The sequence below is a fragment of the Stenella coeruleoalba genome (assembly GCF_951394435.1).
Source record: "Stenella coeruleoalba genome assembly, chromosome: 3".
In the NCBI taxonomy this organism is placed as follows: domain Eukaryota; kingdom Metazoa; phylum Chordata; class Mammalia; order Artiodactyla; family Delphinidae; genus Stenella; species Stenella coeruleoalba.
In genome coordinates this window covers 109361900-109389164 of record NC_137148.1, presented here as the reverse complement: position 1 = coordinate 109389164, position 27265 = coordinate 109361900, and the positions used below count along the sequence as shown (strand labels likewise).

Here is a 27265-nt window from a genome sequence, read left to right as displayed (position 1 = left end):
TCCTGATAATGCATCCTGGTATTGGGTCTCCCTCCTTCCCTGTTTCCTCCCCCCATCCTTTACTTCTGCTCCTTAGAATCTTATTCCCAAATAAATTACCTAACTGCGCAGAAGCACTGGCCTCAGGCTCTGCTTTCTGAGGAACCCAGGCTAAGACACTTGTGCAAGAATGCTGCCTCAGTCCATAGTCAATAGAGTGAAGGTCTCTAGTACATGGGGATTAAAGTTTAGCTTTAGAGACTAATCATAAACCACTGTTAGAATTAGCCCAAGCTGATACAGAGAAAAGTGATGTGATGGTGTGGCATGGCTCACCAAACTGTGGAAATAAAAGTTGTGGGCAGTTGTTATTATTTTAAAAAATCATTTAATTTATTAAAACATCTTCATTTCCCAAGGCACTTCAGTAGCTTTCACAAAAATACTTTTTTGTTTTTAACCAGGTGAAGCATATGCTTTAGAAGTACCACGGTGGCATAATCAGAAAAGAGAAGAAAATTTTACGCTGAACACAAAATATCTCCCAATGTTACACCACTGAATTGAGCAACTCTGAAAGACTGTGAACACGACTTAATTTTCTTCTTTGTAATTTTTTTCCATGATTAAGTTTCATGAAAGGAAAACACACACAATGATGTCATTTTTGGCACCCAGAAAAGTGCTAGTAGCTAAGGCTGGTGAGGCCTTGCATAAGTGGCAACCGTGGACCATTGCCAGAGTGATTCTGGGTTGAAACAAAGAAAAGACACAAACCAGGAGGCTAAGGAACCAGCCTTTCCTAAGTCTATTCTGAAGTGCAAATAACTTAAGGAGAAAAAAAGACATAACAACAAACAACAAGCAAAACACAATCAAAATCCATATTATAGTTTTGGGAGAAGAGACAAGTTCGCTCGTCTCTCTTTCTCATTGATATACTTCCTTCAAACCATACATCAGAAACCATAGTAGCTAGGAGACTTGATTCACGTAGTAGTGGAAAACAAGAATAGTAGATTCAGTGATGAATCTCTTACGGGCCTGCACAAGACCAGTGCTTTGACCAGATGTAAACAAGTCTACCCAGTAGTCACTCTGAGTGGTCCAAGAGCTCATAAGTTAATGCACTTGTCTCTGTTCTGTATCTGCTGAGTCCTCTCCATATGAAATACCTCTAGGTTTCCCCAGACTTGTGCTTTCCTGCCCTGGGGAAGCAACAATCCCATTTAATATCCTTTGTAACTGAGAAAGTATGAGAAATCAGACTCCCTGTGAAATTATTTCTTTTCCTCTAAAGTGCACCATTAGTGGGAAACAGGGAAAGGATTTTTTGGCAGGGTGAGGAGGTGGAGAACTAGACCCCCAGTTCTATCAGGGGCCTTCTCAGGCAGTCTGAAATTAAAATGTAAAGTTTTAATTCATATTCTTCCAAATCCTACTGGTTCTAATGAGTAGTTAACTTCTTAGGAAGTGCCAAGTCCATCACTGTAATAGTTAGGATTTACCCAAAGTTGTCCGTCAGTAGCCATGGTGTCCCTGGAGGGAAGGTGGTGCTCTAGGACCATATGCAGCTGAGTCTGGGTATCCATCCGTGAGCAAGGCAGACACAGCGTCCGCAGAATGAACAGCAAAGACCTTTGCCACTGAAGGACTCAGTGTCTGCACAAGCCACTTCTGACAAGACGGTCTTTCCTCTTTACCTTCTCACTGGAGGTTGTGTTAGAAGCCTGTGTTTTTAAGGACTGTGGGGCCTTCTTCACCATCTTTTAACATCCTTGTGTGGCTTGGAGTTTGCCTGTATTTTATTCTAGAAGAACAAGCCAAACAAATGTTAGAAACAAATCTTAAAAACATGTCTACCAGTCTCAAAACAAACAAAAAATGCCCCAGAGCTGAGGTTATCTCACTAAAGGGAAAATATCATACAGCAGATTCTGAAAGGTTTCTTCTTGTCTCTGTACTATCCGAGTTGCTACTGCTGTCGAGATGTTCATGGTGACCCAGTGGTCTGGATCTGGCCAGAGAGAACAGGCTGTAAGTACCCGGCCATGTCTGATCCTATTATGGCTAAACTAGTCCATGGCGTTTCTGAGTTCGTGGGGAACTCTCTGCCAGGCCCAGACCCAGTGCATTAACTTTGTGAAGAAGGAGGCCCCCTTACCCTTTGACCCTTAGCATCTGGTCAATGGTGTCTGGGAGTGGGGTGCCGAAGCTCTCTGGGAGGAACAAGGTGAGGATGGCTGTCAGGATGGTCAGACTCCCCATGAGAATGTAGGGCAGGAAGCGGTCGTAAGCACCTGTGGCAAAGCAGACAGAGCCCCAAGCCGGGAGTGCAGTTTGACATGGTCTCTCTCCCTCCCTTTGTGTCCCCAGGACTCTAACAGGGATCACCTGCCTTCTCAGCCTCAGCATCGCCCAGTCTGAGCTGCCATATTGGAATCTTGCACCTAGGCAGGTCACAGAACCCAGAGTTGGCACAGAGCAGCAACACCTCGGTGCAGGGGATGGGTGCAGCCTGGGAGGATGGGCCTGAGCCATTTCTATTCCTATTTCCTTTTTATTGGCCGTGCTGTGTGCCATGCGGGATCTTAGTTCCCCGACCAGGGATCGAACCTGTGCCCCCTGCACTGGGAGCACTGGACCACCAGGGAAGTCCCTCTATTCCTATTTTCTAGCCAAAAATAAATAAGTTAATCAACAAATTAATTTAAAAAAACCCAATGCAGCCAAAAATTAATTAATTAAAAAAACCCAAAAAACACCCTACTTCCTAATGCTGGGTTTCCAAGGAACTCAAGGTATGTGTCCAGGGATAGGAATAACTCCTCCACCTCTCCAGGTGTGTCACAACCCACTCGATTTGTCTTCAGGCCAGATCAGAAGGTGTTTCTGCTTGTCAGGTCTATGTAGCATGTTCACAAAGCACTCTGAGTACTCCCAAGGTGAGTGCCACCCGTCCCTAGAGATGTGCCAGCTAGGCATGTGCAGGGGGACAGCAGCTGCCATGAGGAAATAACTCTGAGAAAGATAAAACTGGGGCCCTATTACATAAAATGGTATGAGGCAGATCTTTGCACAGTGTAAAACTGCTGTGTTAAGTGCTTCAAGTTACAGAAATTCTCGGTTCATCAGACCTCTAGAATAGACATCTTTCCCTTCCTGTTCCTTATAAACTATGATTCCAAGAAGAAATTTCCCCAATTAGTACACTGGCTCCCTAAACGATGCTGCAATTTCTTAGGATAGGGGAATTACGTTCTCTGATGGAAGGCCTGGGAAGGCTAAAACAGATACAAAACCCCTCAACTGTCATCAATTTCTAGCTGTCTATAGGTTGTTTTCCACATGAGTGCTTCCACCACAGTGCACCCAGACAGGAACCTTCTCCAGGCATAGATCCAGTATTGGATGGATCCCATTTGCTGAGTGTGCTTGCTTTCTTGTTAACAAGCCATCCCCAGGTCGCATTAAAGCCAATCAGTGCTTCCACCCCATCCCTCCTGTGTGCGCTTGACCCACGGGACTTACCAAGGTAAATGAAGTAGGGAGACAGGATGCTGCCCAGGCGGGATGCCGTGGAGCTGACTCCCACGCCCATGTTCCTGACCACTGTGGGGTACAGCTCGGCTGTGTACACGTAGACCATGGAGAAGGCAGCAGTGACTCCAAACTTACCCACCATCACCAGGATGGTAGCCAAATAATACAAGTCTGAAGAGCAAAGGGAAGAAAGTAGGAGAAGGCACCAACCCAAGGCACGCTGCTACTAGTTTTTTGCCTGAAACAGACATACTTTCTCCCTGGGAAGGGTGGAGGAGGAAAGTTTCTATAACTTCCTATTGTGGGATAAGGGGCTTATGTCCCTCCAAGTTGATTACCGAGAGGAGGCTGGGACCTGCAGCTGTGTGAGGACAGGCTCTTCTCCTCAGCCTAAAGACCACCAGAGTGAGCGAGCCCCTCAATAACCCAGAGAAACCTGCTCTCCAGTCCAAAAGTCATTAAAGACATGTGTGTCAGAGGGGGCAGCTGGCACCCCAGAACCTCATGCTGCAGGCACTGTGGAATTAACTAAGGATTTGTGGATGAATGGGAAGTTCAATTATAACTCACTTCACGCTTTCACTCCATGCAACACTTCACAGACCAGCAGACCCTCATGAATGATCCTCGGATCTCTCCTGCTCACTGTGCCAATGAGGAGATGCTGTGAGTGGCCTGTGGGTCTCCCTGAGCTCTGGTGTGAACCTCTACATACATTCCTGGGCTCCCAGCCATGCTGCAGTGGGTGCTCTTCCTGTGCAGAGTGTTGCCAGCCTCAGGGGCCCACAAATGATTACCAGAGGTCCCCAAACCCATGACAACTCTCGGTACCATGATGGACATGAGGATCCATAAACCGTTTTATGAATTTTCAGAGGGCTGCCTCCTACCCTTCTGTGGGATACCAAGATGGTTTTACAAATAAACTCCTGCTACTGGCCTGTGAGAGCCACGCTGTGGCCTGGCCCTGCCCTTTTTCCTCTCCTCATCTCTTACCAAGTGTGCCAGGCTCATTGCCTCCTCAGGGTCTTGGTCTTTGCTCTTTTTCGGCCTGAAATGTTCTGCTCCTAGACTTATGGGTTTCTCCATCGTTTCATCTGTTTCTGCTCGACTTTCCCCTCTTTAGGGCCACTGTCTGTGACCACTCTATATAAACTAGCTCTCCATTGTCCTTCAGTGTCATTATTAAAGGTAACACAGTCTGTACTATAACAAGCATTTTATTTACTTGTTTGTTGTCTGTCTTCTCAACTGGAGTCTGAGCGCCAGGAGGGCCTGGGGCTCTGCCCGACTCCTTTACTTCTGCACCGTCAGCCCCAAGCACAGTGCCTCCCCCACAGTAAACACTCCACAGCTACTTATTGAATGAATAAATGACTAAGATGGGGCCAGGTTAAAAAGACATGGGGATGGCCCTCTTTCCTCCCCCTCACTCTGCAAATAAAAACACACACACACACATTAACTTGGGTAGAGAGTACAGTCAACCGTCAGCCCCACAAGGTCACTCTCCCTTCTCCCCCAAAGCCCAGGCCATGATGACTCTCTGGTCCCAGGAGACACTTTCTCTTGACTTGTGGGCTGAGAACACAGATATGCAGGCGAGCTGTAATGGCATAATTTTATTCTCTTTATTAATTGGCTGAGACAGTATGGTAGAGACTGAGTGACTCAATGGATATCCCAGACTGCAGACATGTATGGTACCTACCTGGGGGCACCAGCTGCACGAAGAGAAGAACGCTGCCACCCAGGAAGAGGGCGGTGGCCATGGAATAGCGTCGGGGCAGGTGCTGCAGGAGCAGCCAGGCCAACACATATGCTGGGACTTCAACCACAGCCGAGAGGAAGCAGTTCAAATAGACATTCCCATGCAAGTTAGGAGTGTCAAGGGAAAGCCCAAAATAGCCCACTGATATGGTCATCCTGAAACAGAATGCAGAAAATAGCTGGAGAAGTGGCATCCACGTGCCTCCCAACCTGGACAACTTTTAAAATATAATTATTGCAGGAAATTCAAAACTATCCTTACCAGGAGGGCAGCAGATTTAACCCTGAGTCTTACTTCTTAGAAAGAAAGATAACTTCCCCCGAGACCGGGGTACCTTCTGGGTCAGAGCACTTTCAGAGCTTTCTAAACAAAGCGTTCCAGCAAAAAGACATATAATTCAGACAGATTCACTTTGTTGGAAAAAAAAAATCAAAAACCAAAAATACTCCAACCTGCCTTTCGGCTTTAAAAATCCTAAGCTAAAGCACTCACAAAAGCCTATTTCCCTACTCTCTGAACCTCCCAAATCCAACAATTGCAGAAGGAGCTAGGGTATGAGTAAGGAGGCAGATAGCAAGTGGGGTGTGATAAGACTGATGAGATAAAATAAGGAACAATCATTAGGTCAAACATTTAGAGAAAGATCCCTGGCGGACCCTCTGGGGCGACCAGCCAGGAAGAGGCTGGTCCGAAGCAGGTGACCCGAACCCCACCGGACTCGTGGGGAGGAGAGGGAGCTCCCAGTGGGCCATCTGCATGCCCCCCGCTGCCCCTGGCCTAGACCCTGTCCCCAGTAGGCATTCTCTCTATTGACGGTCAACACTCTTTGGCAAACCAGACCAGTATGAATCAGACTGTTTTTAACTCATCTGCAGGTTGAAACCACAGCTGGTACAATCAGGGAAAAGGGCATGTACAGGAGTCCCTGGGAAATCCAGAGTAGGAGGGGTGCCTGGGTGAACCATGGAAGGGTGACTCATCGCAGGCTGGCAGGTCTGTGGTGCAGGCTGAAAGCTGGTTTTGTTTGAGGCCGACTCAGGGGCGGTGCACTGCCCTAAGGGATCCCGTGCCATTCCTTGGAAATGGGTGGCTGGCTGCCAAGGCTTGTTGACTCCAGCAATAAGCACTCTGAGATGAAGTCTGCCTTCCTCCCCCGCAGGCTCAGGTAGTCACTTGTAATCCCAAGGGTCTGGCCACTAAGCAAATGCTACCTAGGCACTCGGATGTGTTCCTTTTCTCTAGTAAATCACAGATCCCTCCCTGACACACTTGGTGAAATGCCTCGTTAGAAGGAACCTGACGAGGATGTGTAGGCCATGGCTCTACCTCCAGGACAGTCTCCAAACATCCCAGAGGGAGGATGTCCTGCTTCCACATTTCCAGAACATACTTAGCAGCCTCTATAACTGAAAGGACACGGTGTCTTCACTTAGAACTTCTTAAAGGCCTCAGTCACTGTCTGATGCACAGGCAACAGGAACAACTAAACTAGGGACCCAATGTGAACAGAGATTTGCCTTCTGACCCGGAGGGATCCCCGAAGATCCCATATCTTCCCCCCAAAGCTCCCACAACAGTTTTCGTTCTCCTCTTCTGAGATTCCGTTAAGAACTGGGACATGATCACTTCTTTTATTGCAAGGCACATCCCTGCCACTTTCTGATGGCATAGGCTTTCAATTCTGATCTGAGATGTCTGCAAATGCGAGGCCTGACAGACACTGCCAGAAGCTTTGTCTGGAGGCCTTAGGTATGTCTCACTTACGCACCACAGAATTATGGACATGATGGTGACCATCCGGATATTCTGGGTTCGGAGCAGATCCAGAATGCTGTGAGACTGCTGTTTCTTGGAGCTTAGGTCTTGTAGCTGCAGGAACAACATGACAAGGGTACGGGACGGAGAGAAGGTTGGAGACTCAGAGACCCAAGAACATACTTGAAACCCTGGCATCTTAGCTTTCTGCGTCTCCGAGTTGGGGAGTGTTTTATGTTTCTTGCTTGAAAAGAAGGGTATGTATAGTGACTATGTCTTGGGCTGCAGAAGGCTTCACCGGGCCTTGTGGATAACAAATTAGTGAACAAGAATGAGGAGGAAAAGTAAGTGACCAGCCCTTGGTGCGATGCAGCCAAGGAGGAGGCCCAAGCTGACTGCCCCCTCCCGGCAAAACCTCCAGCCCCGTCAATGGCCACATTCCAGGGAGGCCTCTGCGCATTCCTTTCCAAGGCTGGCTCCCGGCCCCTCTGGGTCAGAGAGAGAAACTGGCTGTGTAGTTTATTGATATTATATTTTAAAAGAATTAATGTTTTCAGTCCTCATACCATGTAGTTACTGGTCTACTTCCAAGGAAAAAAGTTTCAGATAGAAAAACAGGAAAATTGACCTCAGCTTCACTCTGAGTAACTTCCTATGAAATCTGGCACAGCCAAGGACATTAATAAACCACACATCTAAACACACTGATGTTGCTTTCTTAAGCAAACCCAGTTTTGGAGTTTGTTTTTCCTGAGTTAGCAGTTCAACGCAAGGTCAACTTTTGACTTAATGGATCCCTTGGAATACCCTCATTTCCACAAAGATGCCAGTGGGACTTACGGTTTCATCCAGACTGACCTCTGCAAAGCTACAGAGGCCACCTCACTTAAAAGCCCTCCCTGCCACCTACCCCTCCCTGAGCTTTTGTGCACCAGAGTCCTTTCTAGGACGTGCTGAGTGGGATTTGTGCTGGGCCACCGCTTAACCATGAGGCCGGCAGGGCTGTCAGTGGCCAGCAGCTTCTTTGCTGCCTATAATAACCGGTCTCTCTTTCCCAAGCCCCAAGTCTGCATCTGCATGCCTTTGCGCACTGCGGTATGACTGACTGCTGGTGGCTGTTCTCACAGCCAGGACCTTGTCTTCCTGTCAGAGCAGGGACACACTCCAGAACCCCATCAACCAGCAATGACAATTTCTAACCTCTTCTCAGAGGCATGAGGCTGAGGAAAACCGCTTGCTGCAGAGGAGGTGGAAAGAGAGGGAACAGGAAGGAGAAGCAAGACCCAGGAATCAGGCAGAGCCAGGAAATTACTCATGGCGCGTGAGAACAGGGTTGCAGAGAGGGGTGGGGTAGGGGGAGGGCGGATATCAAAAAGGACCTGGCTCCAAGACGATAATCAACAACTCCCCGTTGGTGGGCGGAAGGAGACAGGACATTTCTAACTCCAAATCTATTTTTGCTTCATACTTTAGGTACTTGTATTATTTTTGAAGATGAGAAACAACCTAAGGTGTAAGAAACAATGATTTCCCAAAATGCCAATTTCATGAAAGACCTATTAACTCATAAAGAGTTTTTATTATTAAAAGTAATGGTTCGACTGTATGATCACTTAGAAAATAATTATATAAAGTATGAAAACTTATAACTCCACGGAAAGGTGAAGGAGTTTACGCAGTTGGCACCTTCTCAACTTCTGAATTTTAACAGGACCTGCCTTGGGGGCAGCTGGGGCTTGGGCGGGGGAGAGCTGGGCTCCCGTGTGAAGGGAGGGCTTCAGGGCTGTGTGGTCCTACCCTAAAATCATGGTCACGGAGGCCCTCCCACCAGCTCTGGCATGGTGCTCACCTCACTGGAGTCAAAGATGGTTGAGGGTGCAATGATCCCATTGATTTTGGCAGCCCTGCGGATGATCACCTCTGCCTCTTTAAATCGGCCTTGAGAGATGAGCCATCGGGGGGACTCAGGGATGAACCTGGAAGTACAAGGAGCAATCTCACTGAGGCCTTCCCGTCCCACAGACCAGGTGGAGCATAAGTGGAGGTGGGAAAGGGGGTTTCAGAACCAGAGCTAGGTTTGAGGGATGTTTGGTGTTTCCAAACCAGAAGCTAAGAGGTGCACCATACTAGAGCCAGTAAGTGCGAGCTTCTGATTTCACTGGAGTACACAAAGTTTAGAGGGGCCGACACACCATGATGGGATTCCTCCCCTGGCTGGCCACCTCCATTTCTGAAGAGTGGTGGTGCCACCTGCTGGACACTAAGTAGACAGGTGCAAAATGGGTTCCTGAAGCTTGGCTTCTGTCATGGGCTGAGCCCGGCCCAGACCCTTACCCTGCCGAACTCCCTTGCTTGTGCCTGGCATCCACAGCAGCTTTTGCACTGGCCTCTTATAGCCTCTAGTTTTTCCTCACTCTCCCCCCTCCCCCTGCCCCGCCTTGATTCATCCAATTGACTCTCCATAAGGCACTTAGGTGTTTTGAGACTTTATGGATCTTATTTTCTACCTCACGAGGTAGCCCCTGCCCTTAGGTCATAACTAGGACTCAGCTGTACCATCTCGGCTCTGTATCTTCTCCTACTATGCTCTGCACTGCTCTCACATCCAGGTGCACCAGTGATCTCACCATCCCCACCTGCAAGGGGCGATTCTCGCTTCAGCCCCTCGGCTGTGTTCTCTTTCTCCATATGGAACGGTCTCCTCTCTGCCTGTCCAACCTCTATCTTGGAGGCTCAGATGGAGCCTGGTTTCCTCCATCCAGCTACCCTGAGGACTCGCACAACGTGCTCCCTCTTCTCCCGGTGCCTCTGGCACGAGGGTGCGGCAACATACAACCAGAGCCAGGGCCTAAGCTGTCTTGTCCTGCAGTCTGATAGCTTCCTGGAGCTTATGCTAAACTCTATCGTCTCGCAGCTACTGCTCTTTCCTCTCCTTGCACTCCAATCAACCCAGCACAGGGCTGAGAACAAGTCTGTTGATGTCTTGGGGCTGTTTTGTTTTTGGCTTTTCTGAGTATGGAAAAACATTCTGAAACACCTTATAAAGACTAAATTTTCTGTCTCTGTGAGCCCAAATGGGGATTTGTGGGTTGCTGCTGCCCCCTAGTGAAGGCCAGATAGAAGACATCCTGCTGGTGGGCACCACCGGGCACAGGGCCACACACTCACCACCACAGTGGGAAGCACAGCACCCCCGGCACCGTCAGCGCCAGCAGAAGCATCCGCCAGTCTCTGATGAAGTGAGCAAATAGCGGCAGCAGCATGTAGCCAAATGCATAAAATATGCACACGCCTAACGTAGAGAATATAATACGAACTGACTTGCCAAGAATTTCTGTTCCTGTTCAAAACAAGGGAGGAGTCATGTTAGTATTTTAATTCCGGTTATTTCCTTATTAATCTTCTTGTGTGTAATTTTCAACATATAGATAAGAAAGCAGGCAGAATTATCTTGAAGCTTCCAAGCCCTAGGGAGGGATGGGATTCTGACCACCTGCTGCGGGTGCCTCCTTGTGGCCTCACGGCGACAGTTCTCTCATGAAACTGTCATCACTTCCTGAAGCCCTATGCTAAAGATGCCACGTGAGGCCTCACTGGGGAAGGAGATTCATTAAAGGGGAAGTCACTATTAAGGCCACACATGCTGACTATTACGCTTTAAGGAAAAATGTTTTATCAACTGTGAAGAGAAACAAATAATCCTTTTAACAATCAACCCAAGAAACCCAAAGACCAATAAGCTAGAGTTAGATGCCTCTGAACAGTGAGACTGGCAACTTTTCAGTGAGAGCAGGCCAAAGCCCTGCAGTGTGGACTCAATTAAAACCCTGAAGGTCATGTGACTAAAGCCCACTCCTATCAATTCATTCTTGCCAGTCGATTTCACTGGCCACTGTTTTGCAGAAGAGGCAGTTTTCTTCCTTGGTGAGCCTGCCAATCATGGCCCTTGCTCCTCATGTCATGCCTCCCTGTTTCCTTAGCTACCCCAGCCCTGGGCAGAGGCAAGTCCTATTTTTAAGATCTTAGGTGAATTCCGGCTAAATGACCATCGAGTACTAATGAGACCAAGGTGCCACACCTCGGGGGCCAGAAAAGAACTGGAAATCAGCAGTCAGGCTATTGGGCTGCTGGGGACACAAGGCTAGGCACTTGGCAGACTCAGTTTCCCTGACTACTAATTGGATTCATCAAGAATCCCTGGTCGGTGTTGCCAGAGACCACTTCCCTTGGAGGGGCATCACAGCTGTCTCCAGAAAGCGGATGGTGGGATGATGGTGAAACACAGGATCAAGTACTTGACTCCAAATTGATGGCCATACCCAGGACAAATGCTGCCACGTAGTTGGAGATCTGGCCCATGCCTACAAGGAAAAACAGCATGGCAAACATCTCAAAGTTCTTCGAGAAGATCTGCAGGAAGCTGAAGCCAGTCTGCATGCCCATTGTCACAAACAGCACATTCTTCCGACCAAACCTGGGAAGGAAAGGAGAGTGACAGAGAACCAGCTGGGAGAAGGCAGCAGGAATGGGCCCCACCAAGAGGGGCTTTCCCCAGAGTCATTTCAGGGAGGGGTCGCGGACACTGCTGCCAGGGCAGCTGGTGTAGGTGCAATCCTGGCCTCTCAGTCCCTATGCTGTTACTCCCCTCCCCACTCAGCAGGACCAATGTGCAGCCTGGGCACCAGGGTTGCCCAAAAGGCAGTGCCAGAATTAAGACAGTGATTACAAGGGATTGACACACATTCATTATACTTAAATTCATACATTCATCATTTATTATTTTTTTAAAAGAGCTGGTTTACTTTGGAGGATGATGGAGAAACAATTCATTATAAATGAAAACTGGTAAATAAAGGGGAAAACATTTGTCCTGACTTTTCTATGTAAACTATGGCGAACAGTTACCAATAACAGATGAGGGAGAGTATCATTTCATAATAGTATTCCAACTATTAAATGAAACCAAAGTGATAAAACTAGAACATCATCATTTTACAACCCCCGATGAATGAAGAGATATGGGTGTTGTGTTTCAATGACTGCTAACATCATAAAGAGAGACACTTGAACATCGCATGACTCCTATAGTCTTTACAAAGGGGCTGAATCTGAATCTGATGAAGTCTCTAGATCCAGCTGCAATTTGCAAGAAATGCAGGGAAAAGAGGAATATGCTCAATTGTATCATAAGCATACAGTTAGCAAAATTCAAACGGGGAAATTCTACAGGTAGAACAGCCCAGGCAAAGAAAAGGACGGAGAATCCATAGGTTAAAGTAGACTAAAAGACATACAAAAATTTTTAAGTGGGCAAGACTAAACTTGTGTTTAAGGATGTACATTTAGACGATAAAACTACAAAAAACCCACAGGGAAGTGATTATTATAAAAGTCAGGCTAGTGTTTACTTATAGGTGAGGGAAGCTGTTGTCTTTGGGATGGGACAGATGGATGGGGCTTCTGGGTGGCCAGCAAAGTTCTATTTCTTGACTTGGTGGTATTTATACGGTTATTTCCCTGGAATAATTCATTAAGCCTCATTTGTTCTGTGTGGTTTCTGTACCTGTGTTCATTTTCAAATTTTAAAAAATGTTGGTTTTTTTGGGATTTGTTTGCTTTTAAAGACAGTGACACAACAAGGAGGAACAAGTCAACCTAGTTCATTCAACCTAGCAGATTCAGCTTAAGTCTGCCCAGGGCTAGCAGACACCTATTTTCATTCAATGAGTATTTATTTGAACATCTATTATATACTAGTCATTACGGATGTATTTGAATTAAAAAAAGACACTGATTCTGCCCTCAAGGAGCTTATAGTCTACAGTTGGTGAGACAGACAGTAATCATATTTTAATCGAACAACAACACTGCTGAATGTACAATTACACACTGGAACAAGAGCACTGAAGGAACAGCATCCTGGCCCACAAGGGACACAACAGAGGAACCTATCCTGGACTGGAGGTAGGGGCTGGGGACGTGGGCATTCAGGGAAGGTCTCCCTGATTATGGGGCACTGAGACCAGACCCAAAGGAAAAGAAGTTCTTGACAGGGCGGAGTAGGGGAGAGGGACCAAGCTTTCAACGATATTCACAGTACAGTGGGGGAGGCCAATATTAATCATATGGTGTCATCTTTTATTTACCAATTTCTGATAGGAACAAGGAACCAGGGTAATGTAAACTGGGGACCCTGAGGAGGCCGCCTGCGTGGTCAAGGAAGGTCACGGCACGCGGCTGGGGGGGTGCGGGGGGGGAATTCTTCACTGTGACTGTGAGAAGAGCATGTGCAACTGTGGCTAGAGGGGCATGGTGAACACGAAGGGCAGCTGTTCAGTAGAGGGTGGCAGGAGCCAGACTGCACAAGACCTTCAGCCACGGTAAAGAGTTTGCTGCTTCTTCCCATTACAACAGGGTTTTGTTGTTTTTGATGATATTGGCGTCTAGTAGATAGAGGCCAGAGATGTTCTAAACATCCGAAAATGCCCAGGATAGTCCCCCAGAACAAAGCAGTCTCTGGCTCAAAATGTCAACAGTGCTGAGGTTGAGCAACCCTGACCTAAAAGGAGGCTCCCCTGCATTGTCCTGTAACAACAGTGCCCTGCACACCAACCAAGGGGAGGGCCCTTCCTACCCTGCTTTCCCTTCCCAAGGTCTCTCTGGATAGTAGGGAAGAGGAAGACTCAGGAAGCCCTTACATTGCTATAGTCCTTGGCAATCCAGGGTTGGGGCCAGAAAACACTCACGTTTTTTTTAAGAAATATTTGTCTATTTTTATTCTTTGATATTTATGCATAAATTGTACATTTGTAAAATATAGAAAAGCACAGAGAAGAAGATAAAAATCAGCTGCATTCTCTGATAGCCACTAACATTTTTTCTCTATTTTTTTAAATTGAAGTAGAGTTGATTTACAATGTTGTGCTAATTTCTGCTGTATAGCAAAGTGAGTCGGTTATACACATATAGACATTCTTTTTTTATATTCTTTTCCATTATGGTTTATCCCAGGAGATTGGATATAGTTCCCTGTGCTATATAGTAGGACCTTGTTGTTTATCCATTCTAAATGGAATAGTTTGCGTCTACTAACCCTAAACTCCCAGTCTATCTCTCTCCCTCCCCTCCTCGCCCTTGGCAACCACAAGTCTGTTCTCTTTGTCTGTGAGTCTGTTTCTTAGACAGGTTCATTTGTGCCATATTTTAGATTCCACATTAAGTGATATCATACGGTTTTTGTCTTTCTCTTTCTACTTAATTCACTTTGCATGATAATCTCTAGTTGTATGCATGTTGCTGCAAATGGCATTATTTCCTTCTTTTTCATGGCTGAGTAGTATTCCATTGTATATATGTGCCGCATCTTCTTTATCCATTCATCTGTCGATGGATATTTAGGCTGTTTCCATGTCTTGGCTACTATGAATAGTGCTGCTATGAACATAGGGGGACACGTATCTTTTTGAATTATAGTTTTGTCCGAGTATATGCCCAGGAGTGGGATTGCTGGATCATATGGTAACTCTATTTTTAGTTTTCTCAGGAACCTCCATACTGTTTTCCATAGTGGCTGCACCAACTTACATTCCCACCAACAGCGTAGGAGGGTTCCCTTTTCTCCACACCCTCTCCAGCACTTGTTATTTGTAGACTTTTTAAGATGGCCATTCTGACCGGTGTGAGGTGGTACCTCGTTGTAGTTTTAATTTGTAAGAAATGCTCACTTTTAAAGTCTGTCAACAAAAGGTCAAACACACACATGCCTACAAAAATAGGAAACATCAGCTACTTCTTCCCAGAGTTGTGCCTCCCTTCTATTTCTGCACATAGAGGTAACTCAATGACGTCAGATAAAATGCTTTGACAGCCCAGGATTATTTTAATTGCTTTTGACTTTTTGGCTTATTCATATTCCAACAAGGAGTCTTATATAAAAACTTGATATTCTAGACAACTCTGGAGGGCATGAATCCACTGCCGTTAGGTAATCTGTTTGGCTTAGGTTTTTTTTTTTTTTTTTTCTTTTGCGGTACGTGGGCCTCTCACTGTTGTGGCCTCTCCCATTGCGGAGCACAGGCTCCGGATGCACAAGCCCAGCGGCCATGGCTCACGGGCCCAGCCGCTCCACGGCACATGGGATCCTCGCGGACCGGGGCACGAACCCGCGTCCCCCGCATCGGCAGGCGGACTCTCAATCACTGCGCCACCAGGGAAGCCCTGGCTTAGGTTTTTGAATTGGCTCACTTAGGAGTAAACTGTCCATCCCGCAGAGTCCTGGGCCTTCCAAGGGGGTGCAGACAAGCTTGAGGGGTGGTGTAGGGAGCTGAAGGTAGGTGCTGCAGCCAGAACAGCCACATTTTTAGCTATTTCATTGACTGAACTTAAACGATTCTATTTAAAAGATGAAGTCTGCTGGCAAAAAAATGTTTAAAGGTTTGAGAAACCCTGTACTAGCCCTTCTGAAGACTAAGGTGGTCCTCAACATACACACCAACTTTGTTTCTACTGTTTCCTCAGGAGCAGATCTTTGGGAACTTAAACACTTTCCTCAGGTAATCGTGGTATTACACGGCTCTGAGGCCAGCCCACAAAGATCTCCCTATCCCATGACACAGCTGACCAGAAAAATGCACTGAGCTTCAACTCTGTAACTGGGGTACCTCCTCCTAGTCTTTCACATGAAGGTAATTCCTCTGAGTCTCAGCTGCCACCCAACCCTGTGAGAGGGGGATTCCCACTACCCCTCTGGGAGGGCCTCTAAGCTCCGTCCAGGGCACGCCCTCCTCTCACTCTATACTGTTCCCAGGCAATCTCATCCACTTACGGGGCTTTGATGAGGGTTCTATCAACTGACAATTCCCGAACGTGTTTCTCCAGCCCAAACCTCTCACGGAGCACCCTATCCATACATCCAACTCCATACTCCATTCCTCCTATGAGACCCCTAAGTCTCATAGTTACCCCAAATTCAGTATGTTCAAATTGAACTCAACATCTTCTCCTACAAACATGGTCCCCTTCCAGAGTGCTTTGTCTTAGAGAAGGGTATCGTCATTGACGCGGCTGTGCAGGCCAGAAGTCTCCCTCCCCTCACTTCCCATGTCCAACTCATAGCCAAGTCCTGTTGGTTTTACCTCCTACCACTCCTCCCCATGTCTACCGCCCTCAGCCTAGTCCAAGCCACCTTCATTTCCTGCATAAAGGAGTGTGATAACCTCTTAATTGGTCTTTCCACAATCCTCCTTGCTTCCTTTCAATCCTTTCTCCACAAAGCTATCGAACAACTTTGTAAAAATGCAAATCTGATGATGTCACACTCTTAAAAGCTGCCCACTGCTCTGTGACGAAAGCCCAGACTCCTGTCATCTGCTAAGCCCGGCCTGCTCTTCTGCTTGGGCCTCAGCCTGCCTCGCTGCGTTGTCTCTATACCACTCTCCGCACCCCCACCCCCCACCCCCCACCAACACTTTCTTCCAGTTCCTAAAGTGTGCTATGCCTTCGCTTGAGTCGAGGCTTAAGTACTCTTGGCTCTCTTGCCCAGAACACTCTTTCCTCTCTTCACCCCTTTAGCTAGCTAATTTCTACTCATCTTTCAACCCCCAGCACATGCTTCAATGCTTCACCGTCTCAGGTCTCCTCTGTCAGACCCTCTCTGAGCACCCTGTACTTCTCCGCTATATCACTTACCACCACAAAGGATAACAAGTACTTCCCTCAATTCTTTAATACATTCTGCCTTGCTAGAAAGCAAGTTCTAGGAGAGCAGGCACCTGGAACAGTAGTCCACACAAAACAGAGGATCAGGACTCTGGGCCCGAATCCTAGCTCTGCCACTTGCCAGCTGTGTGACTCTGGGCAAGTCATTTAACTCCTCTGGGCTTCATTTTTCCCATCTATAAACTGAAAATAATAATGCTTCCCACATCATAGGGTTATGAAGATTAAATTATTTGTTGTTTCTTTTCACTTGGTATACAGTGCTCATAAGAGTGAATGGCACATATTAGATGCTCTGTGTTTATTAAATAAATATAAGTAATCAGCTGATGCTTGCTGCTAAGTTAAGGGTCTGGGGAAGCAAAGGCCTTTCCCCTAAAGGGGTGAGTGTCTCAGGCTCATCTAGAATCATCAGTCAGTGGTCACAGCCTACTTAACTCTTTAATGCTCATTGGTGACTGTAGGAATTTGTTCGTTTTAAAAATCCCTAGATGACACTCTGGAAAAGACAAATCTAGTGAGAAATGCACATATTTCTTATGAGGAAAGACTTCTCAAGTAACGACATTAGTCCATAGATGCAAACATGCCAAAACATCACTTTGCATGTCTGCTGCAGGATAAAATGGCTGTAGTCTTAAGGCAGGATGACATTCTCACCCTGAACTTCTCTATTAGAGACTCCCCCTGCTGGGACGATGCTGGGACTCCTCTCCACTGGGTGACCCAGTGTGGCCAAGGACCTTGCTGAAGGCTGCTCTTCTTGCCATGGGCTTCGCTCACAGACCCTGAAGCTCTGGGGTAACAAGACACAACATAATAAACCCCTCTGAGAACACCATGGAAACTATGGAACTGTTTTCCCCAGAAAAATGCTCACATACAATCTCTAAAATTCTGTATGGGATTTCCAGAGGAGATGAACTCCCTAAGCCATGGACTTTGAGGTAAGAGCCTTGGAATTACACAAATAACCTGCTTATGGGTCAAAACAGCACACTTCCTGATTGCTGAGAAATGCCATAACCATAAGCCTGTTAGATAAAGGGAATCAGCCCTGTGGACATAAGAGTTCTGCCCATCACACTGCCGTTGGCTAGTGAGACCTCTCACCTTGAGGAAAGAGCAATGGTTTGGGGAACACAGAGGCAGCCACCTATGGAATGCCCTAAGATCTACAACACAGCTGACATGCGTGTGTGTGGTGTCTCCCTCTCCTAAGCTTGAAGATGCCAAAGAGTTACGCTCACCCAGGGAAGGCGAGCAGGCAGTGCAAAGTAAGTTGTGGCATATTTCCTGGTCAACTGGATCATGTGTACACTCGGCTGAGGTTGTTTCACTCAGCAAGCATTAGTGAGAGGAGGTTGCTGGCTCTCTTTACTTGGTCTGGAGTCTATACTATAGATGTGCCTTCGCCTTTTTAAAACACACAGCCCTGGGCTGACAGAACACTACCTTGCTCTGTGCTGAGGTGCCTTGCAGCTGCAGGAGTAGACACCCACCTTACCTGTCTGAGAGCTGCCCCGAAATGAAGGAGCCCACCAGCACACCCCCGAAAAACAAGGAGACCGTGAGCGGGGCCTTCCAGTCGTCCTCACACACCAGGTTCCACTGAAAGAGGAGCAAAGGGATGTATCACTCACTTCTTTTTAAAAATGTTTTAAATGTAAGGCTTCTTGGAAAATGGAATCAGAACATCCTGCATCACTGCATGCTCTGTTTACATTACTGTAAGGGTGTGTGAGCTCACTGAGGCAGGCGATGGCTCGTCGGGCAGCAAGGCAAAGAGCAGGTTTCCCCTCACAGGGAGACTGACCATCCTGTTTTTCACAGCTCTTAGCCTCATTGTTTTGCTACCAATTTGAGACGGGGAGACAGGCTGGGAGCAAGTACTCTGCCCATGTGCCAACCCAGGAGGAGGCGAGGCCTTTCACGGTCGCTTCTAAGGACCTGGGCTGAGGCTGGGGCTGTGGGTGGGGCAGGGCACCCTTTCAGTGGGGTTCAGGTCATTGGCAGGGGTGGCATAGGAGTGGTTCTGGAGCAGGGCTCTGCAGCTCTAAGGGTCAAGGCTTCCAGTGAGGGACTGAGGCCAGAGGGCCTGGTATGCACCATCTGGATCTGTTCCTTCAGCTCTGCTCAGGCTTCAACTCTGGGCCAGTGACCCCTGGGTCCTTCTGCTGACATTTAGAGCTGGGATCCCTGATGCTGTGCCAACACTAGGCCCAATTACAGCCAAGAGCTCTGAGCTGGCAGTCAAGAAGCTGGGTTTTAGCTTCTACTCTACTGTTAACTAGTTACCCAACCTCAGACAAGATTTTTCCCCTCATTGTGCCTCAATTTCCCCATTTGTGAAACAGTGATGGGGGTGGGGGGGGGAACAGGCTACAGTGCTTGAGGTTCCCAGTACCCAGTGTAGAGTTCCATCTCTAGTTAGCACGGAAAGAGGTCTATGGGCATGGGGAAGCACCTAAACATTCAGACATTAGGTTGCTCCAGCCTAACAAGGGCCAAAAGAAGGAAGAAAAACCAAAATAGGAAGCTTGGTGGTCCCCAGAAAAATGTTTCCCGCAACAGAGAGGTGGTGCTCAGTAGTAACCAAGAAGGCCGCCTTCTAGGGAATTTAGACCCTGGCTTGCCTGGCACCAGGCTGCAGGCCTGCCCTCCATGGGGCCTGCTGGCTCCCAGGAAGTGTACAGCTTCCAAGAATAAAGCATCTCTTCCAGGCCAGGGTCAGAGGGAAAAGCAAGTCTGCTTTTTGGCCCTGCTGGGCAGTGTGTGCACAGTGCCTCCAGGCACCTCAGAGGGGGTCAGAGGGCAGCCCTTAGGGTGGACACAAAGAACCCCTGCAGCTGATGATAAGAGCCACATACCTGGCTCTCCACTCTGGAACAAGCATGCACGTTGGATGGACTGAGAATGGGGTGGTGATCCCCACTCCAGGAAGAGTTGGGGGTTACCAACTCCTAAATCTAGAAGAAGGCCAGACTAGCAGAAGACAAGCAAGGAGCACCAAGGCCCAATCACTCAGGCTATGGCAGCCTTCCCACCTCTGCAGCCTCAGCCGTGCCAGCACCCAGATACCACCTCCCTTCTAGGAGGGTGAGTGCTCCTAGGGCAGCCCCCATCCAGACAGGGCTGCCGAAGTCAGGATGGGAGTAGCAGGGGAGTCAGAGCTTCAGGACTTGGTGATGGGATGCTAGCCTCTGGGGGTGTTAGGTGGAGCTTCAGGACCAGACTATGCCTATTGCTGCTCTTGAATATGATGTGATCTATTCCCACCTAGCATGCGCTACTTTTGTAGCGACAGAAATAAAAAAAATGAATACAGTCAGTAGCTGCTTCTCAATAGGTGTCTCGTGAGGGTCGGGGACTGATATGGCTGTGCTAGACTAGAAACCCACACGGGCATCTGCAGTGAGTTCTGGGGTGGAACCCCACCCCCCCACCCCATGCCAGGTCTCCCAATATAGGCTTCTAGGGACTTCTGGACTGGCAAGGCCAGGTGCCACCTGGAACCAGGTCAGACTATGCTCTGCAGGAGACAAGGTGACTGTAGTGCTCATCTTGGAATAGGTCCCCAGAGCATCTCTCCGGCTCCTGCAGCCTCACCACCACCACTTGGTCCAACTGGGCTCTCTATCCACTACTGACATTTCTCAACAATTCTCACAGCCTGGCTTTGGGCCCTCCAAAAGCAAGCATGGGTTAACACTTCTTTCCTCCTGGCCACAAGGGGCCTGTGAGTAGGGTCAGGAAAGATAACAGGTCTCAAAAAATGAACAGAAGGGCAGGCACAGGCTAGGTCCCACCCAGCCAACCCATCCACTTACCTGTCAACCACCAGATGGAGTGCAGTGGGCTCTTGGACTTGGCCTGACTCCTCCTTAAGCGGGCGGCAGGTGGAGCAGGGGGCGATGAGAAGCCCATAGAGTCCAGGCTATGTACCCCGGGCTTGTTGTGTTTATAGAGGAATGTAGTATCTCTATACTGAACTCCTGGCTTGGCAGCTGCGACTAAAGCAGCTACAGACCAGCTCACTGACGCTGCCACTTGGTACGAAGGATGGGCTATACTGGCTGATGATAACAGGGATCAACCTTAGAACTAAATGTGTAGGTTTAAGATTTAGGTCATGAGTCTAGTATCCTTACCCCTCAGCTGGGTTAGCTATGAAAGCAGGCGCAAACTGAAAACATCTGGGAGTAACCCTTGCAAGGAGCCTAGACTTGCCACCCTTCCTGGTCAGAAATGTGCCTTTCTAGTGGTGGTGTCTTCATGGATATATATGTGTATGTGTGTATATCTATATCTATATCTATATCTGTATCTATATCTCAGAGCTTTTCCAACTATATACTTTAGTTATGTACAGTTTGTTTTATACCATTTATACCTCAATAAAGCTGTTAAAATTTTTAAGAAGAAAGAGAAATTGTGTCTCTTGTACGCAATATGTAATTGGTGCTACTTCTCAGTTATGGGAAGTAGAGAGGTGATGTAGTTCCCTGGGACTAAATGTCCTTACCTGTGAGTTGGCTGGAAGAAAAAAGAGATAGGGCCTGTGCCCACAGGGCAGAAGCTCTTCCCAGAGATGTACCTAGGCTGATCGCATCAACGGTCAAACACACTGGTAAGCACTGCCTGTTACTGAATGCCATGTATTCTACACACATTTCATTCTGCCTCCTGCTGCAATTAACGGCGAATCCTTGCCCCAAGGCTGTCAGGGCAAGGAGAAGAAGAAGAAAAAGAATTTGCTACCATATCCTCTACAAAGCCTGGCAGTGCCCTGCAGAAGAGAGGCTCGGTAGCTGTTTGGTACCTATGTGAGTGAGTGAATAGATGGATAAAAGGACAGTCAACCTTCCGAACCATATTATCCCTTGGGTTTAGTCCTTGGGCTTGGCTGCCCAAAGCCCAGATGAACCCTGAGCTTCATTCTCTAGAACAGATTATTTTCCTTTCTCCCTCACACCTTCTCTGTGACAACTGTCAGAACTTTGACCCAGGATGTCGGTTCTCAGCTAGCTAGAGAGACAATCAATCTGCCCACTCATGGCCAGATGGGTCTGTTGTGACTGCACACACACAGGGCCCTTCAGGGACCCAGCAAGTGGCTTGCCATGAGCTGCAAAGGCAGGGAAAAGGATCTGCGCTTTCCTAGAGTGAGGGAAGTCAGCAAAGGCATACCAGTGAGGCACAGTCTCCAGGTCTTTTTGGTCTCCCCACCCCAGAGTCAGCCCGGGGCCTGCCTCCCAGGTCGATGTGGCTTTTTCTTCAGGTGAACGTGGAGATAACAGTGGGGTCTCTCCTATTTTCCAAGACTACACGCACATAAGGCTGATGGAAAAGCTGGTCCAGAAAAAGAGGTTCTCTAGGACAACAGGGAGTAAAAGTGTTGCGAAGGGTCAGCGCAGGGGGCTTCTGGGAAGCAGAGGCTGGCAAGGAGCAAGGGGACGCAGAGGACTGCTGGGTTTTGGCTGAAGAGACCCCACGTCATGGGTGCCAGAAGAGTTAGAAGTTTCTAAAAGAACCTTTCCGGCCACAGGCTGTGCTATGGAGACACCAAAAAGCAGGTGTCTCAGACCCAGGTAGCCTGAGAAATCAACCAGGTTCCCCGAGAAGGAGGCAGTCCTGGGCCAAGAAACACTCAGGTATTGGAGCAGCACTGCACAGTGGGGTGGCTGATTCCCCAGCACTCCAGGGGTGACTGAAGGGCTAGAGAAGGGGCTAGCCTAGAAGCACATGGACCACCAAACTATTCCTGAAACATGGGAGAACCACCTTTCTCACCTCATAAATAGCGTCCCCTTCTTTCTGCCAGTCCCAATGCCTTGTTGCAGATCCACGCAGGGGCAAGCCCCAGTTTGTGGAGTGGGGGATTACATTTACTTTAAAATATTCCAGTCAGTGCCTTTCAACCACCACAAAGTTTCCCTTCTATAAGTTAAACTTGTCCTTTTCTTCTTCAGTTTTCACACTTTAGAGATTTCAAAATTATTCATTAATCCATTCAATAAAAATTTTCCTGAGTACCCAATCTGTATCCAGCATCAATGTTAGGACTTGCAGGAGATACAGAGATGTTAAGTCTACCACAAAGTTTAGTACTACATGTGCACACATTAACCTCAACAAAGAAAAAAAATCAAACAGGAGACCTGAGGTTTTCATTTTCTGCTGAAAAACATGAATAGGGGGCTTCCCTGGTGGTGCAGTGGTTGGGAGTCCGCCTGCCGATGCGGGGGACGCGGGTTCGTGCCCCGGTCCGGGAGGATCCCGCGTGCCGCGGAGCGGCTGAGCCCGTGAGCCATGGCCGCTGGGCCTGCGCGTCCGGAGCCTGTGCTCCGCAGCGGGAGAGGCCGCAGCAGTGGGAGGCCCACATACCGCCAAAAAAAAAAAAAAAAAAAACATGAATAGGAATTGAATACCAGTGTACTTACAAACACTTCTATGATTTGGGGCAAAGGGCAGTCTTGCAGACATTTAGCAGGCACAGGACAAGCTGCAACTGTCAGCAGGCCAGGTCCAGGTTGAAAGAAAATGGGCCTTCGAAAAAAGGAGCTCTCAGAATGTTAATGCAACAGCTTCCAACAGTGACTGTTCACCAGAAGAGAACAAGCAGCCTTGAACTTAAAGTCTGGCATTCCAGCATCCTCTAACAAAGGGCTAAGTAATAAATTAATCTTGCCTCCCTGCAAAGACTGACAACCTGAAAGTAGGTGAAAGGGCACATAGCTCTTACAAAACTGTTAAGACAGCTAAAGAAATAGGCTAAATATATAAGAGCAAAGGCTGACATTGGCAGCAACATAGCTCAAGGACCCTTCTGGAACAGTTGGCCTTTGGGAGCTCATCAGTGCCATCACCACTCTCAGCCGAAGGCATGATGGGGGCAGCAAAGAAAGAGCAAATGACTAGAGTAAGTTGGGGACCACAGGGGTTAGGGAAAAATCCTAAGAAATGCCATGAGCTACTTCTGACTTCACTGCCTTTTCTTCCACAGGCAGCCAGAAGCAGAATTTGCAGGGACTTCTGAGTCATGGACTGTGGCTTCCCCTCTGTGTTCTCTCCCTGCAGTCTGAGGAACAGCCTCTACTTTCACAGTGCTTGGCCTCCAGAAGGGTGACAGACTGGCTTCCAGAAGGGTGACAGACTCACTTGCGAGGCTAGGACCAAGGATTTGTGATGACTGGAAGTTTTCATACTCCATGCACTTGTCAGCCACAAGTCACAGTCAGCTACCTCCAATCAGTACCTCTTTTCTCAAGTAACAATGCCTGAGGACACTGGAATGATGTCACTTGTTCAGAGATCCCAGTGGGGCTCTTCTCTTACTCCTACTACATACATGTGGAGTAAGGAGGCACAGATGCTGGGGACATCAAATGTCCAAACATACAAAAAACAACACACACACACACACACACACACACACACACACACACACACGTCTGTTGGGGCAGCACTCAAACTCCCCTGAAGGGTGACAACCCCCAGAAGCAACACACACAGGGTCTCCAGAACCCTTGTAAGCCCCTTTCAGGCTCAAGCGGGGTTTGCTGCCATACCAGGACCTGTGCACCCTGCCCTTCAGCCTCTTCTCTGTGAACTCTGCCCTCCGGCCAGGTTGTTTCTTGCTGTTCCAGACTTTGCATCTGCTGAGCTCTATACACCAGACTCACTGAGAAGCCTCCTCCTCCAAGAAGCCTTCCCTAATCCTTGAACCCCTGATCCTGACACTCAGTGAACCCGGGCACCCTGGAGCCTATAAAGGAGTGCTCTTTTCAGTGTCCTGCTTGCTCAGTTCTGCTGAGACTACAGGGAGTTAGAGTGCCAGTGTCGGAGTATGATGCAAAGCACATCCACGTGCATCAATAAACATCACATCATACATCCAGCTTTAATGATTGCAAGGTCACCAGGGGACAGACAAGGCCACCCAAAAGGAAAATCCAAGGGGCTGGGGCATGAGAAAGGTTTTCCCCCTGCTTCCTATGAACTAAGGTTGTATGCTTTAACTAAATCTGGCTAATGACATTTCCTTAGAATACCCTAAAACATACCAGGTCAACAAGTCACCCTGAATGGATCTTCAGATGCATGAATCCTTAAAGGCTAGTAACTAACCCTGAGCAAAAGGTAAGCAATTCTTTACGGGGAATGACCAGACAGTCATTTAGGGGTGAAGGTGGGTGGGGAAGGAGTAACTGGGAAAAGGAGCAAGAGACAGTTTTATAGCCATGCTTCCTTTAACTTAAAAAGTTTGAGAAAGTAGAGGGGCATTTCCCCTCTCTCTGAATAGATGCCAAAAGGCTGGAGGAAAACTGGTGACAGCTCCTTGGCCCAAGCTCTAGCTCTAGCTCTAGTTCTCAGCACTCCCACCCCCATCTAAAGTCTCTGACTACTCAGAATCTTAGAGTATCTACAAGGAGTCGCAAGGGCCTTCTTGGCTTCCTCTCTAAGATAGCTAACAGGATGGGCGGCCAGCCTGACACCCGTGCTGCGATGTCCATGATCTCTCTGGAAGTCACCACGAAAAGTTCTCCGGAGCCACCTGGCTGGACGATGACCATCGCCAGTGTGTAGTGAGTCGCGGAGAGGGAGTGACAGCATCCAGCGCTCACCTTGGCGGGTGGAGTGCACGACCTTTAAGACTGTTAAGGTCCTGCCTACTCCCCGGTCCCAGGCCCCGGACGCGGATCTGTTACCCACCTCGGTCACGATGGTGGACAGGTAGATGTCCCGGTTGAACTCCCAGCCATCCAGGCAGCCCTCTTGCTCCAGCTGCTCCAGGTCCACGTCGCGCCCCGGCTCCAGCCCGAGCGCCGAGAAGTTGACGATCGTCGCGAGCCGGTAGCGGCGGCACCTGTGAGGCACCTCGCGGCCGTCCTGCAGCTGCAGCGGGAGGCTGTGGTTGCGCCACACGCTGCTCAGGTTCGCTGTGTCCGGCACCCGACAGTGGTGCTCCGGGGTCGCCGACAGGAACACGGACGACAGACCGTTGAAGCCGTTGGGGACGATGCTGGCGCTGAGCAAGAAGAAGATGAGGCGCTGGAAAGGGCCCCACTCGCCCAGGAAGGCGGTCACCTCGTCGTAGTCCCGCATTCCGCCCTCAGTTGCCCGCGCGGCGCGCGGCCGGGGGTCGGAGGACGCGGCGGCGCGCGTGCGCGTGCGCGTGCGCGTGCGCGTGCGCTGTGGGCTCCCACTGCGCGACCGAGCGAGAGTCGGACCAGTGAACGGCCCGCCGATTGAACGAGATCGCAAACTCCTGGCGCCGCCGCTGCAGCCCCGCCGAAGCGACCGGCCTTACATAGTGCGCAAGGCCGGGGCGGGCTCTGGGCCTGAGCCTCTAAGCCCGCCCAGGCCGCTGGTGGTGCGGCGCGAACGGGGGCGGAGCTGGGCCGCGCGTGACGGGGGTGGGCGGGCCCGGGCCGCCGCGGGCACCTGGGGCTCGGACCCGGTCTCTGCTCCCGCGTGGAGTCGGCCTCGGCGGGCCTCGGTGGGCCTATCCTTGAGTTTACATGCGAAGGAGCCCTGGCTGGGCTGAGGAAGGCCGCGAGACTCGTGACCTCGGCGGCGCTTGAGGCCGAGCTCGCTGGCCCAGCGCGGAGCCCGGGCGAGCCGGAAGCTAGGCTCAGGTATTAAAAATACTGCATCGCCCCCCACCCCTTACCGAAGCCAAAAGGGGCACTGTGACTGGCCCAAGGTCTCGTTGCTAGTTTACTGCCCTTGACACCGCCCATTTTTGTAAGAGTGACCAGGATTATCTTGAAACCGGAACCGTTAACTACCCCAATGGAGAGCCTGGGAGCAAGGACTTAATTCGAATCCAAATGCCCTTTACATATTTTGGTCTGTAACAAGCCCTTTTGTTGTCCTTTAACTTCAAACAAATGTAAAATTTTAACTTCGAGATTATTGACGATCCCAGCCTAGGATTAAATGTTCCCCTCAGGTTAGTTATTTCTGTACAGAGTTAAGAGTTGAAGGGTAATTCAAAAAAGCAACTAGGTGATTCTAAAGCTTCACTGTCCCATAGAATAAATAGCTACATTTGTAATTTAAAATTTTCTAGTAGTCATATTAATAAAGTTACCAGATTTAGCACATAAAAGTATAGGACACCCATTTAAAATTTGAATTTCTGATAAACAACGAATTTTTTTTTTTTGGCCTCGCCATGTGACTTCCGGCGTCTCAGTTCTCCCACCAGGGATTGAACCCCGCCCACGCCAGTGAAAGCCAGGAATCCTAACCATCAGGCCACCCAGAACTCCCAAACAACAAATAATTTTATACTAATAAAATATGCGCAGGGACATATGAAATTCAGATGTATTGTGTAGGGCAACCTTACATAATAAAGTCAAAAGAAATGGGTAAAATTAATAATATATTTAATCCAATATATCCATAACATTATTATTTCATAACGTAATCAATATAGAATTTATTGAAATATTTTACATTCTTACATAAATAAGATCTTATATTTTT

The 27265-nt window shown here is 48.5% G+C and overlaps 1 protein-coding gene across 3 annotated transcripts; it reads right to left on the bottom strand.

Annotated features, from left to right (window-relative positions):
- Window positions 1–398: 398 nt before the first annotated feature.
- SLC22A5 (solute carrier family 22 member 5) lies at window positions 399–26136 on the bottom strand. 3 transcript variants are annotated; one of them, XM_079917434.1, is made up of 10 exons: window positions 25412–26136; window positions 18273–18376; window positions 11368–11522; window positions 10217–10388; window positions 8898–9024; window positions 7062–7162; window positions 5234–5448; window positions 3511–3693; window positions 2144–2279; window positions 399–1789 (listed from the first exon to the last, which is right to left on the bottom strand). In XM_079917434.1, the coding sequence occupies exons 1-10, from the start codon at window positions 25871–25873 to the stop codon at window positions 1702–1704; spliced, it is 1743 nt and encodes a 580-aa protein (XP_079773560.1). In that variant the 5' UTR covers window positions 25874–26136; the 3' UTR covers window positions 399–1701. The 3 variants fall into 3 exon arrangements, with proteins under 3 accessions (XP_079773560.1, XP_079773558.1, XP_079773559.1); XM_079917432.1 differs by having other exon boundaries at window positions 25481–26136; XM_079917433.1 differs by lacking the exon at window positions 18273–18376 and having other exon boundaries at window positions 25481–25596.
- Between the last annotated feature and the right edge of the window lie 1129 nt (window positions 26137–27265).

Coding starts and splice junctions, on each gene's coding strand:
- SLC22A5 (XM_079917434.1), bottom strand. CDS start 25,873: ATGCGGGACTACGACGAGGTGACCGCCTTCCTGGGCGAGTGGGGCCCT. Junction 18,377..25,411: donor CCTTAACAGTCTTAAAGGTC/GTGCACTCCACC, acceptor CTCCTCTTTCAG/TGGAACCTGGTGTGTGAGGA. Junction 11,523..18,272: donor TCGGGGCAGCTCTCAGACAG/GTAAGGTGGGTG, acceptor TTTCCTTCCCAG/GTTTGGTCGGAAGAATGTGC.